The 16,467-nt window shown below is 35.5% G+C and overlaps 1 protein-coding gene across 43 annotated transcripts in view; it reads left to right on the top strand.

Annotated features, from left to right (window-relative positions):
• Positions 1-16,467, top strand: part of PTPRD (protein tyrosine phosphatase receptor type D) — a 2,207,515-nt gene that overhangs the window by 2,113,936 nt on the left and 77,112 nt on the right. For all 43 annotated transcript variants that reach the window (XM_043566630.1, XM_043566632.1, XM_043566635.1 and 40 more), the window contains one exon: positions 11,592-11,715. In XM_043566630.1, the coding sequence (XP_043422565.1) occupies positions 11,592-11,715 (124 nt within the window). The remainder of the gene's footprint in view (positions 1-11,591; positions 11,716-16,467) is intronic.

The following is a 16,467-nucleotide window of genomic DNA, read 5'->3' as shown; positions in this document are numbered from 1 at the left end:
TTTGGTTCTGAAGACCTCACTTTTCATTAGTTTTATGATCTTAATGGCTATGTCATCGATCTGTGACGACTGGATGCCACTGTCTTTCTTGGAGGGCCAAGTAATCATGCTCATAGTCCTTTCTGATCCTCCCTTTTCTGTGTGTCTATGAGTTACTTTTCTCCTTTTGAATGACCTAGCTTCTCTTTAGGTATGTTAATGCAGGGATATTTTAAAAAATTGTTAATATCTTTAGAACATATTATACTTGAAGACATGTTTAATGCTTGATTTGTGTAATACTCAAACAATAGAATGAGTCTATGGTTCCATTCCCAGAGCATTAAGAAAAAGAAAAGGATAGAAATTATGGCATAATTCTACCTAGTTTTTCAGTAATAATTTTTAAAATATAAAATATTAATTAGACACAGTAGATTAAAAATTGGTATTATGCTAAGTGAAATTAGTCGGAGAAAGACAAAAATCATATGACTTCACTCATATGAGGACTTTAAGAGACAAAACAGATGAACATAAGGAAAGGGAAACAAAAATAATATAAAAACAGGGTGGGGACAAAACATAACAGACATTCAAATATGGAGAACAAACAGAGAGTTACTGGAGGGGTTGTAGGAGGGGGGATGGGCTAAATGGGTAATGGGCATCAAGGAATCTACTCCTGAAATCATTGTTGCATGATATGCTAACTAATTAGGATGTAAATTTAAAAAATAATAATAAAATTAAGAAAAAAATGTTTTTATAGAATGATCAACATGTAAATCGGTTCTTTAGCTTTGTTCTTTTCCTCCATAACTGAACACGTATCCAACTAGCTTCTGCACCACCACATTCTTTCCAGCCTCTACCCTGCCCCAGAAAAAGGAAAATATATATAATCTGAATAGGTTAAAATTCTGGTTTAGTGGAGAATAGGGTAAATGTGTGTTAAGAATCACATGTTCTGTTCTTTCCCTTTCTCTCTTTTCTGTGCAGCTCCATAGACAAGTTGAACAAGGTAAATCAATGAGTCAGGCCAGTGCTTCTCTTATTCTGGCTTTAATTCTACTCTTATGGCAGCAGAGTAGATAAGTGGAGGCAGATGTTGTTCTTCAGAAATTGGTGTCTTTATTTTTTTTCCCACCCTCCTGTCCATGTGATAGATTTGTAAGTGAACTTAGTATCTGTCTGTCTGTTTCTCTTGCCCTCTTTGTACATATACATATTCACCTGGCTGTGTTACTGAGCATGAAGCTCACCTAGATCCCAAGGTATAGATATGGATACAAAGAAGTTAGAGTCTGCTTTAACCTTATAATTTATTGTCCAAACTGGGACACTTTGAAAGATGGTGCTTTTGATAATGAAACGGGGACAGAGGTGTAAACTGGGATATAAGCCCCCCTAACTTAAACCCTTTGCCAGTGCTGAATCCTGGGCTGTTTTTCCTTCCATCTTATCAGGACCCTCCCAGTCTCCCCACAACAGCCAACAAGTGGCCTTGAGACTTCAGAGGAGCACAATTGTTAAAACAAAGTCCCCAAAATAAAGGGAAAATCCACTGTATTAAATGGTTAACTGTATACACATTGGTAGTATGTCTAGAAAATTTGGTAATATGAATTGTTACCTGGCAAGCAGTCACTGTGTGATACTTCAGAATAGTCAGTGGATATGTAAAAGTTGGAAATCATGGCACAGAACGCTATTATACATGTTCACTTGGAAAAATTTCAAAAGTGCCAAAGTCCGAGATGACTCTTATTATGAATCAGAGTACAGACAAGTGTGAGCCTGGGAGCCATTCTGATTATTTTTAAAGATGATTTTCTATATTTTTGGTCTATTCCAATATATGTTTATTTAATAATCACATGTTCTGCAGGGAAATTTATTTAACTATTTCTAAGGCTCTGGGGAAAAAGTCACTGTTGCCATATATCCTGCCTATAATGCATTTCAGCCATTCATTCTATAAATATATTTTAAAATAAACTATAAGCTAAACACTGAGTATACAACATCAGATGAATCACAACCACTATAGTGATATCCTCGAGTGATTCTGTTTTTTTTTCCCCAAAGGGCAAATATGTAAAATTATCAATTCATGGACATTTTTCTAATATATTTTACCTAGAATAGTCTTTAATTTTACATTATAAAGCCAATATACATTTTAAAGAAATTAATTTCTGAAATTAATCTTTTAGTTTAGAAATAAACTCTAAAATTCTAGATTTTGGGAGTTCTAACTTTTCTAGTTTGCTTGTCACATGTAACGTAGAAGAAAGTAAACATGACACTGTAGGTTGTAAATATTTTCTAAGCTACTTGAACACCATGGGTATAAGTAGTAATGATCAACCTGTGTGTCTTCTTTAATTAGAAGCCTGTATTTAGTATGGTACATTATGTCCTTACCTAGGAGTAATGATATGAACAGCAAGGGGTTCTTAGTATGTACTTAATATATACACATATATACACACTGTACCCAAAAGACATAGGTGGAAACTCTTGTGTTTCAAGTAGATAGTTGCATTAAATACATTTGGGGATGGAACTAGTTAGGGGAATTTTTTAAGTGATTACTTGGGATTTTCTCTATTGTGTCACAGACTTGAAGGAAGCATCATGCTTTTTCATTTCATTTCAGATGTAAAAATCTTATTTTTTCAATCAGGAAATGAGATGCGAAAGGCATTGACTGAACATTAACAAATGTTTATTCATGTTTCAGTTTGGAAACTCATCTGTTTTTCCTCTCACATCCGAAAATAAACATGGGAGAGGAAACAGAGTTTTAACAAATTTTTAATTGAATAGCAAGCAAGGTAATACTGAAAACCTAAAAATACATCTGTCTACAGTATGCAGAGTAAAATGAGGGAAAATTAATGTTTTATTTTAATTTTTTAGCATTTTTAAATTTATTTTTGAGAGAGAGAAAAACAGAGCTGAGCAGGGGAGAGGCAGAGAGAGAGGGAGACGCAGAATCCTAAACAGGGTCCAGGCTCAGAGCTGTCAGCACAGAGGCCGATGCCAGACTCAAACCCACAAACCGTGAGATCGTGACCTGTGCCAAAGTTGGACACTTAAATGACTGAGCCACCCAGACACACCCAAAATTAGTGTTTTAAAATTAGATTAGAAATTTGTGTATTTGATAAAGAAGAATTAATGTTATCACTTAAAACTCCACTAATCAAACTCTCAAAAACCAAGATGATGATTTATCTTTCCTGTTTTCCTTATATTGTTGTTTATAAAATGCTGTTGTAATAGAAGTCACAAAACAATTACAAAACCACTCCATTTATTGATTGGTTTTTCTTTTGAATCTACTTTTACACTGTATTTCTGAATGCTCAGGTCTCCAAGTATCAAATGAAATGAAAAACTGAGAAATATATGTGTTTATGTTCTGTTGTTGTTATTATCTGCCGTAGAAAAGTAGATCAATTTTCTTTTTTTTTTTTTTTTTAATTTTTTTTTCAACGTTTATTTATTTTTGGGACAGAGAGAGACAGAGCATGAACGGGGGAGGGGCAGAGAGAGAGGGAGACACAGAATCGGAAACAGGCTCCAGGCTCTGAGCCATCAGCCCAGAGCCCGACGCGGGGCTCAAACTCCCGGACCGCAAGATGGTGACCTGGCTGAAGTTGGACGCTTAACCGACTGCGCCACCCAGGCGCCCCATCAATTTTCAAATTATATAGATGGGCACATTGTTACAGCAAGTGGGAGGACAGAGTGGATTTCTTTGCCTAAATTAACTGGGTGATTGCTTCAGTGTCAAAGGAGATCCACTTAGCATAAGGGAGAAAGCAGACATTCCTTACATGCTAAGATTGTCTTAAATAAGGGATGTTCTTGCACAAGTCAGATGGATGGAGACAAGAAAGGGAATACATCTACTGTTCTTTTACTGAGAACTTTTCATCAGGTGTTTTACATGTATTATTTTGCTTAATACTTTTGAGTCTATGCAAACGTGGCAGTGTTTACAGAGTGGTAAGGAATTAATACATTCATTTTGTTAATTTGGGGCCAAAATTTAGGGTTGTGCTATTCACGGAAAAGGAAGGATGCCACTCTGAATTTATTCAGTTTTAATGCTGCACGTAGATTGCAATCAATAATTTTATTTGTTACTCATATGCATTTCTTTTTATAAACACTGTAATTACTTTCTATCAATCCAACTTTATCTCTTTAATCAGAGCAGTTTAATAAAATTTTAATAACATTTTTCTTGCACCAATTGTCTAGAAAATTTTTAATTCCTTTTGCTTTTCCAAATAACATCTGAAATCCTAGTCTGTGAATTATACTTGTAAAAATGACTATCCATGAAGCTCTAGTCTTTAATAGGAACATCAACTAACTTCTGTCCATTGTTTTCTTATATGTACTTTAATCTGATATAGGAGAAAAATATCTAAAAACTAAAACATTAGGATTAAAAGGTATCACTGCTGTCATTGTTCTAGAACATTGCTTTGGAGAACTAGGAATTTTTCTTTTCTATATTCAGTATCATCTAGGAAAATGTTGAGACACATTAAACAGGAGAGTATAATAAAAAGAACTGGCCTTTTAAATCTTCAGATCTTAATGTTGTGTGTTCTCTTCTGAACTCTCGTTTGAAAAGATCTGTCAAAAATATTTTTTTTTCAGTCACACATATGAAGTAGTAAAGTAGCTTATCTGCATTCCAGAGATCACATTGCATTGCCCTACTGAATTGAAAAAGAATCCAGTGTTTGTTGCTGTTGCATTATTGTTTTTTTGTCATGTTGAATTTATGGTAAATTAGGACAAAGTGAAATATACTTCTATGAGTAAATGGGATTCTCAAAGAAATAAACTATCTCCTCCTTACTTAGTGCCTAGATATAATTTAGGAAAAAAAAATGCTTATCATGTGGTTGCCTCAAATATTTACTCACCTCATGTGGCTGAATGGTTTACAATGAGTTTTGTCTCCTGTTTGCTTCTCTATATATCAATTCAAATGTAAGTAAAGAAATCATTAATCCAGGTACTTTTTGTAAGTGTTTGTTACACGATATGTTATAATCAGGATTGCAAATGAAACCATTAGACAACAGATAAAGTTGATGTGATTTTATCACTTACCTGAAGAACAAAATTAACTATATATAAAAATACCTTATTGAAAAATGTTTTAAGTTTATTTTGAGAGAGAGCAAGCACAAGTGGGGGAGGGGCAGAGAGAGAGAGAGAGAGAGAGAGAGGGAGAGAGGGAGAGAGAGAGAATCCCAAGCAGCCTCCATGCTGTCAGCCTGGAGCCCAATGCAGAGCTCAATCTCAGGAACTGCAAGATCATAACCTGAGCCAAAACCAAGAGTCAACTGAGCCACCCAAGCACCCCTGCTTGAAATATTTTTAAATGGCTTTTCAAATTGTTCATCTTTCTACTTAAAGGTGGAGAACTCCTGTATGTGTTCATTAGTTAACACTGGGAGTCTTGAGAAGTCTCTATTTCAGTCCTTCAGACTCTGTGGCTTGGATTAGAGGTACTTTTATAGGGAAAGACTTAGGAAGTTTTGATACTAATTGGATAAAGGAGAACAGGAAAGGTGAGGTTGCCAACCTGACACTGGGAAGACATTAATAGGAAAAAGGAACAGAGCAGACTGCCAAAGCCAGCGAGGGGCAAAGAGAAAGCCAGCACCTGAGACTCAGGGGCTCCGACCACCAGACTTTGCTCATCATCATACTTTCTACTTGATCACATTCCACTTCTTAAAGCATCATTGGATTCAACTAAACTCATGTTCTTCTCTTTGAAGAAAGTACTCATTATGCCAATTGCAGCCCTCGGCTAATTGTGCAAAATACAGCCCTTCTCAACTATGCAAACACTGGTCTTCTTTAAAATGGATACATATTAATTTACCATTTCCATCTTGGAGAGACAGAATATGAATGAATGAGAATTTTAAAAAGCTTCATTGCAGAAATACAGTCAATGGCAGATTGCTCCTCTAAACCTCAAATAGGCCTGAGAATATGTGGGTGCAAACCACACTAAGGAGTAAATGAGCCTACTGACTGGGAACTCTGTGGAATGATAGTCTTTCTCTAGAGGTTAAGGTCATTGAAAGTTCAATTCCCTGTAAAAAGGATGGTTAGTCTGACCCATAGTTTGCCTAGTCAAATAGCTGGTCTATTCCTTCTATATAATTAAATTTTTGTTAGTTTTAAAACCCACACAAAAACAGGATGTATCTTTTTTGTGGTTTCTCTTTGAAGAGGTTCTAAAGAGAATATTTTGAGGTTTTACTCTTAGTGGACTGAAGAGAAGTTGGACGCCAAGCAGCTAGTATTGTAGGGGGATTGTACATGTGAATTATATTTTTCTTCTTGTAGAGAAGTTGAAATTTTGCAGAACCATATTTAAAGGACTTTAAGTTGATGACTTCAGCTTTATCAAAAAAGGTCACTCTCTGGATACAGTTTTATTCAATGACTGTAATCAGATGTGCAAGTTTATGAGCACTCCCTTGTTTTGAGTTTACAATTATAAATATAGATTAGAAGCACTATAGAGATTTTTGTTCCCAAACTTCCCATTGTGTTTCAAGACAATAATTGAAAGACATAAGTAAAACAATCAAGGAATCTTCTCAAACTTGGCGAGAGAAGAAGCATAACATCGTGGCGAGGCATTGTGACTGGGTCCAGAATGCCTGGACCCCACAACTAGCTTACTAACTGACCCTGAGAGGTTGTTTCACTTCTCTGTACCTCGCTTTCCTCATCTACAGAATTGTGATAATAATGGTATCTACTTTTAGGCTCTTTGTGAAGATAAAATTAGTTAATATATGTGAAGCACAAAGAAAACACAGCAAATGTCATATAAGTGTTATTTTAACTATATAACCATTGGATGTAAAATATTTTTTTAATCTGGGTTTTCATCACGAATATAGTGCATGGGACACCTGGGTGGCTTAGTTGGTTAAGCATCTGACTGCAGCTCAGGTCATGATCTCATGGTTTGTGAGTTCAAGCCCCGCATCGTCTGGGTGCTGACAACTCAGAGCATGGAGCCTGCTTCGGATTCTGTCCCCCTCTTTCTCTGCCCCTCCTCCACTCACAGTATGTCTCTCTCTGTCTCAAAAATAAATAAACATTTAAAAAATAAAAAAAAAGAATATAGCGCAAAATTATAAATCCATCAGTTATATGTTGCTTATTTTCTAACCTATTTTAAGACAAAGTTCTAGTTGCTTAAAAAAAATGAGAACTTTCAGACCACCAAGTTAAAGACTACATAAATGCAAAGTGTTTGATATTAGCAGCTGTCTAATCAAGACTTTCTTCTTTACGTTACAGAGAAGTTTTTCTTTGGTCCCTCTTCTCAGTAATGCAAAGTCATTGAGGTGAAGATCTGTTAGTATTAGAATTATTTCAATCACAAGTATTAGGGTAGGAGGGGGAGTATGTCATGTGCCAAGTGTGCAGATAGGGAAGCAATGTAAAATGATTTGGCATCTTGGTAAAGTTTAGGTGCTACATATTTCTTTGTCCAGTAAAGGGCCTTGTTGATTGCCTGGAGAAACAAAAGTAAATATGAGGAAGTAGCATTCTTGTTTACAATTTCTGTAACAATGCAATGTGCAAATGTCATATAGCTTATTTTTTTAAGTCTATTAATCAAATTTGGGTTGAATACATCTAACTTGCTTTATTTCCAAATTGCAAAGTTTCCTCCAGGGCAACTACAGAAGATCCGGCCAGGTTTCCAGCTCAGAGGGTAGAATTCGAGATTGAGTTCTGAGGAGGAGGGGGTATCTTGCCAGAACATGTTTGAATAAATAGTGTCAGAAGGATGAGAAGAGATACATGAGAGTCAGGCTGAGGAAAACCAAACACCAACAGCAGGAAGAACAAGAAGAACTCATTAGAAACAAGAGTGCTTATTTCAAATTGTTTTGAATAATACTGGGATGGCCTCAGCTTAACTCTATAGTAGGAAGATGGATGGTCATGGTGTGTGGGCCAAAAATATGAGACTAGAGTGGAAATGAACTTCTCAAGACCAAGGTTGCCCTTTCTCCATGTTGACCATTTCATTCTTCCTTAAGAGGATCTCAGCAAAAGAAACCAGAAAACAAAGAGGCAAAGCAAATGTGCCTGCATCTTGCACTAAGGACAACATAAAGAGCGGGTTTTGAAAATTAGGGTCTTAGTCATCCATGATACCTTTGCCTCATTAACATGGATAATTGAAATTTGATTTTTCTCAACCAGTTTTATTTTTTTTCTAAATAGAAAAGATCATCTTATACCTCACCTGCTTTCAGTAGTTGCTGTTCTTTACTGTGTTTACTGCTTTCAGCATTCTGACAAGCTCCAGAATAATGACCTATGCTGTGTATTGTTAAACGTTCAGTCAGACAGATAGATACAGATAGATGAGTATGTGTTGCACAAAGACAGTTTAGCATTATTCAATCAATGTTTGTTTGATCCCTGTAAAACAAGCATAAATGTAAGCTGCATCCCATCTGTTTTATCATCCATGTGAAGCCAACCTCATTTCTAAAACTTGATTTCTTATGTAATTGCCCCAGAATGACAGAGGATGATCAGTTGGGAAGAAATATCTTTCAGACTGGTGAGATAAAGGATAGTTTTGTTGAAGTGTGTTTCATATGTTGGGCTTCCTCATTTTGCAGTGGCCTTCGGGATAAGTAGTAGCATCTTGGCTTGGTAATTACCAGCTGTTAATCATCAGTTGGGCTTTGAAATCACACAGACCTGGGTTTGAGGGTGAATGTATGAGCCTAGCTGTGTGAGCAAATTACTTAACCACCAAATAGCACAGTGCCTGCCACAGAGCAGGCCCTCAGTAAGATTTATTAAATTAATTTTTCTTTACTTCAATTTCCTTGTCTGTAAAATGAAGAAAATAACAATACCTACCTCATAGCAGTTATGAAAATTAAAACGGGATACTGCATGACCTGGCAGCTATTATAATTATCCTATTACTATAGATCTTCTTCTCATGGGTCATACTTTAAGTCTAAGCATATTAACATATGTGAAATAAAACTTATGTTTCCATTACTGGTTTTTAAACTCTTCAATGTGTAGGTATCAAATCGAGCATTCAGAAGGCTGAGAATATGTGGCAAGAGTGGAAATGGACATGAGTTAACAGTGTCTGCATTGATAGATGCAATTTCATTAGTCTAATTAAATGCTTGCCACTTTACACATCTGTGAGTGATCATAGTCCGAATAACGGCCATCAGAGGGAGTAATACCTTCCACCAAAGCACTGAACATCAGCGAGCTTAGCCGCTTCTTGGGATATTTTAGAAAATAATGTGCAAGAAGCTTATGTACTCAGTAACGCTCATCAGTGTAAAGTGGGATATCAGTGGTAGTTGTAATTTCGGGATCACATACTTTATTATTAAACTGTATGATAATGAGTGTTAAAGTTATTAATCATAGTGCACTTTACCTTGCAGTTTCCATTGTCTGTTCTCTAATTGCCATGATATAGGGAAGAATTACTCCATGATTTCTCTTTATGAACTCTTCTCAACAACATTTATCCATCAATTCAATTCATTTAAGAAAATCTCTTGAACCATTTGTTGAGCCATCTTTGTCAGTGCAAAGATGACTGAAGGTGTATGGGTAGGACTGTGGCTAAGGACTCTAGAATTTAAGCTGTAGGTCATTCAGAGCCAGTGGAATTCTTAAGCAGGAAACTAACCTGTCCAGAGCTGATCTTCAAAAAGACTACTTTGGTATGAAAAGTGACTTGTAGTTAGAGGTTTGAAGAGAGAGTCCAAGCAGACATCAGATACTGAAAGATTGAGTTTAGGGAGTGGCAGTGGGCTGGTGACTTGGGGCTGATTTAAGAAAAAAATAAGGTATGGCTTGGTCACCAAATAAATATGCTTTGTATAGAGAAGGTTCAAGGTTGACTTGAAGGCTTCCACCCAGGCATCTGCATGTTTTAGTTCATCAGATACTTGGAGAGAAGTACATTCTGCATGGGAGATGATGAGCTTCCCTGGAAGAACAAGCTAGAAAGACCCCGAATTATATGATTCCTTAGACTCTAAAGCATAGATAATTATTTTGCTGAATACTTTTTCAATGATAGGCTACTTATATATAGATTAGCATTGGCTAAGAAAAGATAAGGGTTTTATAATCCTTGGTATATTAGGGGCTAGAATCCATACTGCTGAGAATTTTAGAATGTTTGGAGGCTATTCATGAGGGTTAATAGGTCGACTCTTTGCAGTTGTGAGTTTTACCAGCCCTGTTAAACACAAAATATACACATCTTTAATATTGTCACTGCTGTTGGATATGTTTTACTTTCCAGTTCTACAGATACACATAAAGGCATGAAAAATGCCCAGTATCAAAACTAACTGCTAAAAATTCTATTAACATAACATAGTATCTTTACTTTTCACAGAATTTTACCTGCATATAACCCTTACCATTATTTCTGAAAACTTGATTTTAATCATTTGAAATCATGTTTATGTAATTACTGAACTCATGTTTCCTTATACCATGAAATTACGTCTTAAAAAAGTGCCCATGTCCTATGATAAAAGAAAAGAGGTTTTGATTTCCATAACATTGCAGGAAATTAAAAAGTCCTTCAGAGTATTTTTTTTCTATAATCAGATCCTGAGTTCAGTCTCAAAATGATACTGCTTTAACTCTAAGAAAACTATATATTATTTTATATTCTGTGTAATATTTATTTTAGATTATTGAGTAATGGGTTGAATGAAGGTATCAAGAAAATGCATTATAAATCAGAAAAAATATGTTTAAGTTAAAGAATAAAAAGAAGCAAGCTTTGTAAATATAACACATAATAATAGGAAACATAAGTAGAAAAGCAATTAGATCCTATCTGCATTGGGTTATAAATTAATATTTGAAGATAAACATTAGATTTGCCAACTTCCCTTCTTTACTGTTATTCTTAACTGTTTGAATTGTACACATTGCTTGTGCTACTGGCCATAGTGTGTTATGGAGAAACAGACTAAATTTTAAGTTGCCATCAAAGTGGAAGCCTAGAAGTGAAGAAAAAACAGGGAAACCTGTGCCCAGTGAAGCTAGTGAATGGCCAATAAATTTAAAGGGTGAGGTTACGTCCTGACAGGAAAGACTAGGGAGAATAATCAAGATAAAATAATGTTCACAGAACCAGAAGGAGTATTGAGCCAGATAACTTATAAACTACAGCTGCAGAGAAGGAAATGGAAAACTAAAATAATTTTTAAAACACTGCCTTTCCAATATTAATGGAACATCCATATCGATTTTTTTTTCATTTGAATCAATTGTTGGCGACTATCACTGTTTTTTACTATGATTAATCATTTCATGTTAAGCTGGGTATATTAGTGTTCAGCTTCATAAGTAGGGTCATCTTGATAAAGTGTGGCTTCAGACTTTTCTTTTTAAATCATGTTTGTTACTTGTGATAAATGCCTATAATCTGGTGTTATTCAGTATTGATTTTGTGTGTGTGTGTGTGTGTGTGTGTGCTGTTTTTCTTTTAGTCAATTGACCCTGGCCAGCAGTTCACATGGGAACATTCAAACTTGGAAGTAAACAAACCAAAGAATAGATATGCGAATGTAATCGCATATGATCATTCCCGGGTTCTCCTATCAGCAATAGAAGGTAAGGAAATTCAGACATTATTTATACTTTTATTTTTCATGAATTTCTAAGTGTTTGCATGAAAATATAGTTTTAACTAGGTTTTTTGCTATCTATGGAAATAGCTAATTAATATTCAGGCACCACTTGTTCTCACATTTTCTTTACTTCATACAAGTATACTGTATATGGGTACACAACATCCCCAGCACCACATAGCATAGAAGCATCTCTCATTACCTTCTTACCTCTATTCTAGGTGAAAGACTTCATAAGGTACATGATGCTTGTAGAGGGGAAGCAAATTGAGGTTGCCCATTTTACTGATGGTTGCTGATATAAATAAACAGGTGATTGTCAGAAGATGCTCATAGACTATTATTTTTAAATGGGTGACGGGTTTGTAAATAAATCTGGATACCTCCTAGGGACAGTAGAAAGTTTAGGAGTTTGTGGCGTGGTGATTTATAAAAATTAAGCATATCGGAAATGTCTGGTACAGCTAATTTGTGGACTGCTTGGTAATCTATCTCTCGCAATTGTAGCAAGTAGTTCATTCCAGAGGGAATGGTTGCTCCTAAAAGATGAGGAATACACCTCTAATATACCTAGCTTCTTGTAAGGAGTCATGAGGAGAGTATTCATCTCTTTCCAGTAATAGATCTCTTCACATGGCATATTAAAATCATTTAGGAGCGCATGTTCAACACTCAGCATTTTGTTAGTTTTTTTGTTTTTGTTTTTGTTTTTTTTTTGCTATGGTAGCACATTGGATTGCTGTCCTTACAAAATAGTTTACAATGTCACTTAAATCCTTCCTTCTGTCATAATAGCTAACCTGGACCACCACCTTCCACATACCACATTCATCCTCACTGACATCCAGAAAAGCTCTGTGGCCTTTACATACTTGAAGGTTCACCACTTACCCTCTTCCAGATGTCTTATTAAACCTTGAATAATACCAACTTCAGACCCAGTCATTTTCAGAACCTTACAGTTCAAACATTTTCATCTACACTTGTTCAAATATCTTTCACATTTTTCTGCTTCCCAAATCTGTGATTTGGGAGGTACCACTTACCCCCTAACTCTGACCAAGCCCTACATGCCTTGTTTTATGCCCAAAATTAATTTGAAAGTGAGACACTGATTTCCCAGTAAACACAAAAGGCAACCAATACATTTATTTCCAGTGTTTGGGGAACAAGAACTATCTTCCAGCATGTGAGCAAGCCCATACCTGCAGCCTCCTTTCTGCAAAATGGTGTTATGGCATAGATATATTTTATAAAGTTCTCATAGTCAATTTTACTTTTGATGTTGGAAAATGTTATAATCCATTTTTGAGGCTATTAAAGATCCTAGGATCTTGAGAGTTAATGTTTTTCCATACAGAAAAAAAAATATCATGTTTATCAAAATTTCACCAATGCTAATTCAAGCAAGATGGTGTCAGACAGGTAATTGCTTCAAGTCCTGTTTGAAAACTGTAATTGATTTATGTGGATGATTATTTGCATATAGCGTTTACATTTTATCTTTGTATTTCCCACTTTAAAATGTAAAAAAAAAAGCAATTTCTTGCCTCAGGTTTCTTAAATCAACTCCATAGATAATAAGAAACTAACCCAAGTCACAAGTGGAGGAAGGAAATCTTTTTTTTTTTTTCATTAGCAGAACAGGTAAATTATAGAAATTAAATGAATATAAATTGAGAATCTATTTGGCATGATCTTGGCTGGAGAACTTGTCAGTCTGCCTTTGCTGTATTATAACATTGTTTTCACTCAGAATTAGGTCATTCAATACTACTGTGTCCCTGTACTTTTACACACTTTATCATTATTTTCCTTAACCTGTTATTTTCCACCATCTTAACAGTAAAGTATGTCGAAGGACAAAGAATATTCCTCTTTGTACATTTATTATGATATATGGAAACTATGTACATTTCATTCCTATGCTATTTTTACAGTACAAAATCCAAAGCACTTGAATCAGACTAAAACCTGCCTTTTTATAGCTCTATGCTCATAAATATACCCTAAATCTAGAGCTGACCTAGAAACCAAAAGTGTTTCAATTTTAAGTCTTATGCAAAAGGTTACAAGCATTTAATTGAAGTTTATAGGCTATAGAGAGAGCTTTAATCTAGATTACAACCATGAACAGCATTTTATCTAAGACTAAGCCCTAATCAGCAGATATTTAAGGGGGTAAGCAACAATCCTATATCTTAAGCACAGAAAGGGAAATGCTGGAGACTGGAACCATAGAACTGCTCACTGAGGCTTCCCACATAAAAGGAGCTTTGATAATACACAGCCAGATTTTTTAAGAGCATTTAAATGTTAAGAGACTTGGGGCATCTGGGTGGCACAGTCAGTTAAGCGGCCGACTTCGGCTCAGGTCACGATCTCATGATCCATGAGTTCGAGCCCTGCGTCGGGCTCTGTGCTGACAGCTCAGAGCCTGGAGCCTGTTTCAGATTCTGTGTCTCTCTCTCTCTCTGCCCCTCCCCTGTTCATGCTCTGTCTCTCTCTGTCTCAAAAATAAATAAACGTTAAAAAAAATTAAAAAAAAATAAATGTTAAGAGACTTCATGCACAATTTATAAAATTTAACATGCTTGTTTTAGGCTCCACCTGTGGTGATAACTTAAAAGAATTTGGTCAAAGGTTTTGTTTTGGACACTTTTGCTGCTGTTTCCCCAGCGGTGCTGGCTGCTCTTCATGTTTACTTTGCAGAGTGGTCTGACCTACAATAAAGGAGATCTGGAAAGTCGCCACAGTGATCCCTAATATCCTTATCTTGTTTCCTAGAGCAAAACTTTTACATGACTTCCGCCAAGCAATGGCAGGGGAAATAAACTAAAGAATGGGGAATTGTGTGTCAGCACCAGCGTGCTTATTGAATTCTGTGAAAATAGTGATACATCATGACATGTTTCCAAATTACAGCCATCTTATTTATGCTGGGGAAAATGTGGAGCAAATTCAAGAGAGTTCTAACTACAGAATGCTTACAATTATTGAATTGCAGAGCAAGCAGTGTGGAAACTGCTTTTGACCAGTCCACTTACCGTTTAAGCTGTTCTTAAGAGAACATAGTAATTCCCGAGGAAAAGAGGTGATAGGATTTATTTTCATAGTTAAAGCTAAATATTGTCAAAGACTAAATGGAAACTAATACTTATATTACAATTAAGTAGTATATAATAATATGCTTGATCTCATAGAATTCAGTTATTCATTACTTTTACTAACGTAGGAAAAAAGAAATTGATAAACCAAAAGATAAGAGCAAGGAAATCTGGGTTTGGGTCACAGCTCTGTCACTTACTAGTTATGTAACCTGGTCTTCTCTCAGTATCAATTGTTTCAGCTGAAACCTTATTTATTTAATTTGAGTATGCTTGCCATACAATGTTACATTATTTTCAAGTAAACATCCTAAGTGTTAGGCAACTGATTCACCTTCTCTTAAGTTATGCTGTGCAGAAGACAAGTGTAGCCTCCATCTTTCACATACAATACTATTAAAATATCACTGACTATATTCTGTATGTTGTGCCCTTTATTCCCATGATTTATTCCTTCCATAACCAGAAGGCTGTATCTCCCACTCCCCTTCACCCATCTTGCCCATCCCCCCCACCCACCTCCCCTATGGCAATCACCAGTTTGTTCTCGGTATGTATAGTCTATTTCTGCTTTTTATTTATTTATTAATTTGTCTTATTTTTTAAAAGCCACATGTGCGTGAAATCCCTTTCACTTCTGACTAGTAGGAGTTAACTCTATGTAGCTTTCTTATCAATTGTATCATTTACTGTATACACTACAGTTTGATGAAGCAACAGCATAAGTACCTTACTATATACATATCCACACTTGGAGATGAGAAGAGTGAAGCTCAGAGTGTTGGCCCTAAGCCATACCACATATGAGTAACAGAGCTCAAACTAGAAGTGCGCTCTTGTGATTCTCTGACCCATGCCTGCATAGGCCCACATATTCGCACTGCTTTCCTACTGATAGAGGATGTATCTGTGACTAAGTCACTAGCTTGAATCTCAATGCCCAGACTTATCACTTTGCCTAAAAGTCCACTTTATCATTAGGCTGTAACCTATGGATAATATAAACATTACATTTTAGTATTTCATTTCCTATTTTACGGCAGAACTAATCTGAGGCAATGACACAATACAGGGACTCAGGAGTGATCCCAATGCTTAGGTTCCTGCAGTTGTAGAAGTAAGGTCAAGTGTATCTATCCTTAATTGATTCCAAAAGTGATCTACTTACCTCAATTCTTGTATGTATCTTCAACTTCTTATAAACCCAGGAATATCAATTAGTGGCAGATTATTTATTGTAATGTCTTATAACTAGGAAAAAATCAATCTAATTATTTCAGTTCTAGATAAAAACATTTTTTTCTAAAATTTAATTGCTCTTCACTGCTGCCAGTATTGTATTTCTATTAGTAGAATCATAATTAACATTTCACTTTAAAAGCCATATTCAAATGGAATTATTTTAATTGTTGGCCAGGACTAAATATAAAGCAAACTTTTTAAAAGCCTACTTTTTATGTCAATGACAAAGACAAGAAGTTAAAATACATATGATTATCTGGGTATCTATTGTGTGTTGGGCACCATGTCATAGATTTTATATAGTGTATAAAATCATGGATAGATTTTATCTATAATGTTCAGAACAACCTCAAAAGTTAGTTGTTACCATCAATTTTAAGGATGAA

The sequence above is a fragment of the Prionailurus bengalensis genome, chromosome D4, assembly GCF_016509475.1.
Source record: "Prionailurus bengalensis isolate Pbe53 chromosome D4, Fcat_Pben_1.1_paternal_pri, whole genome shotgun sequence".
Classification (NCBI taxonomy): domain Eukaryota; kingdom Metazoa; phylum Chordata; class Mammalia; order Carnivora; family Felidae; genus Prionailurus; species Prionailurus bengalensis.
Note: the sequence above shows the minus strand (reverse complement) of the source record. Positions and strands in the feature narration are given on the sequence as shown.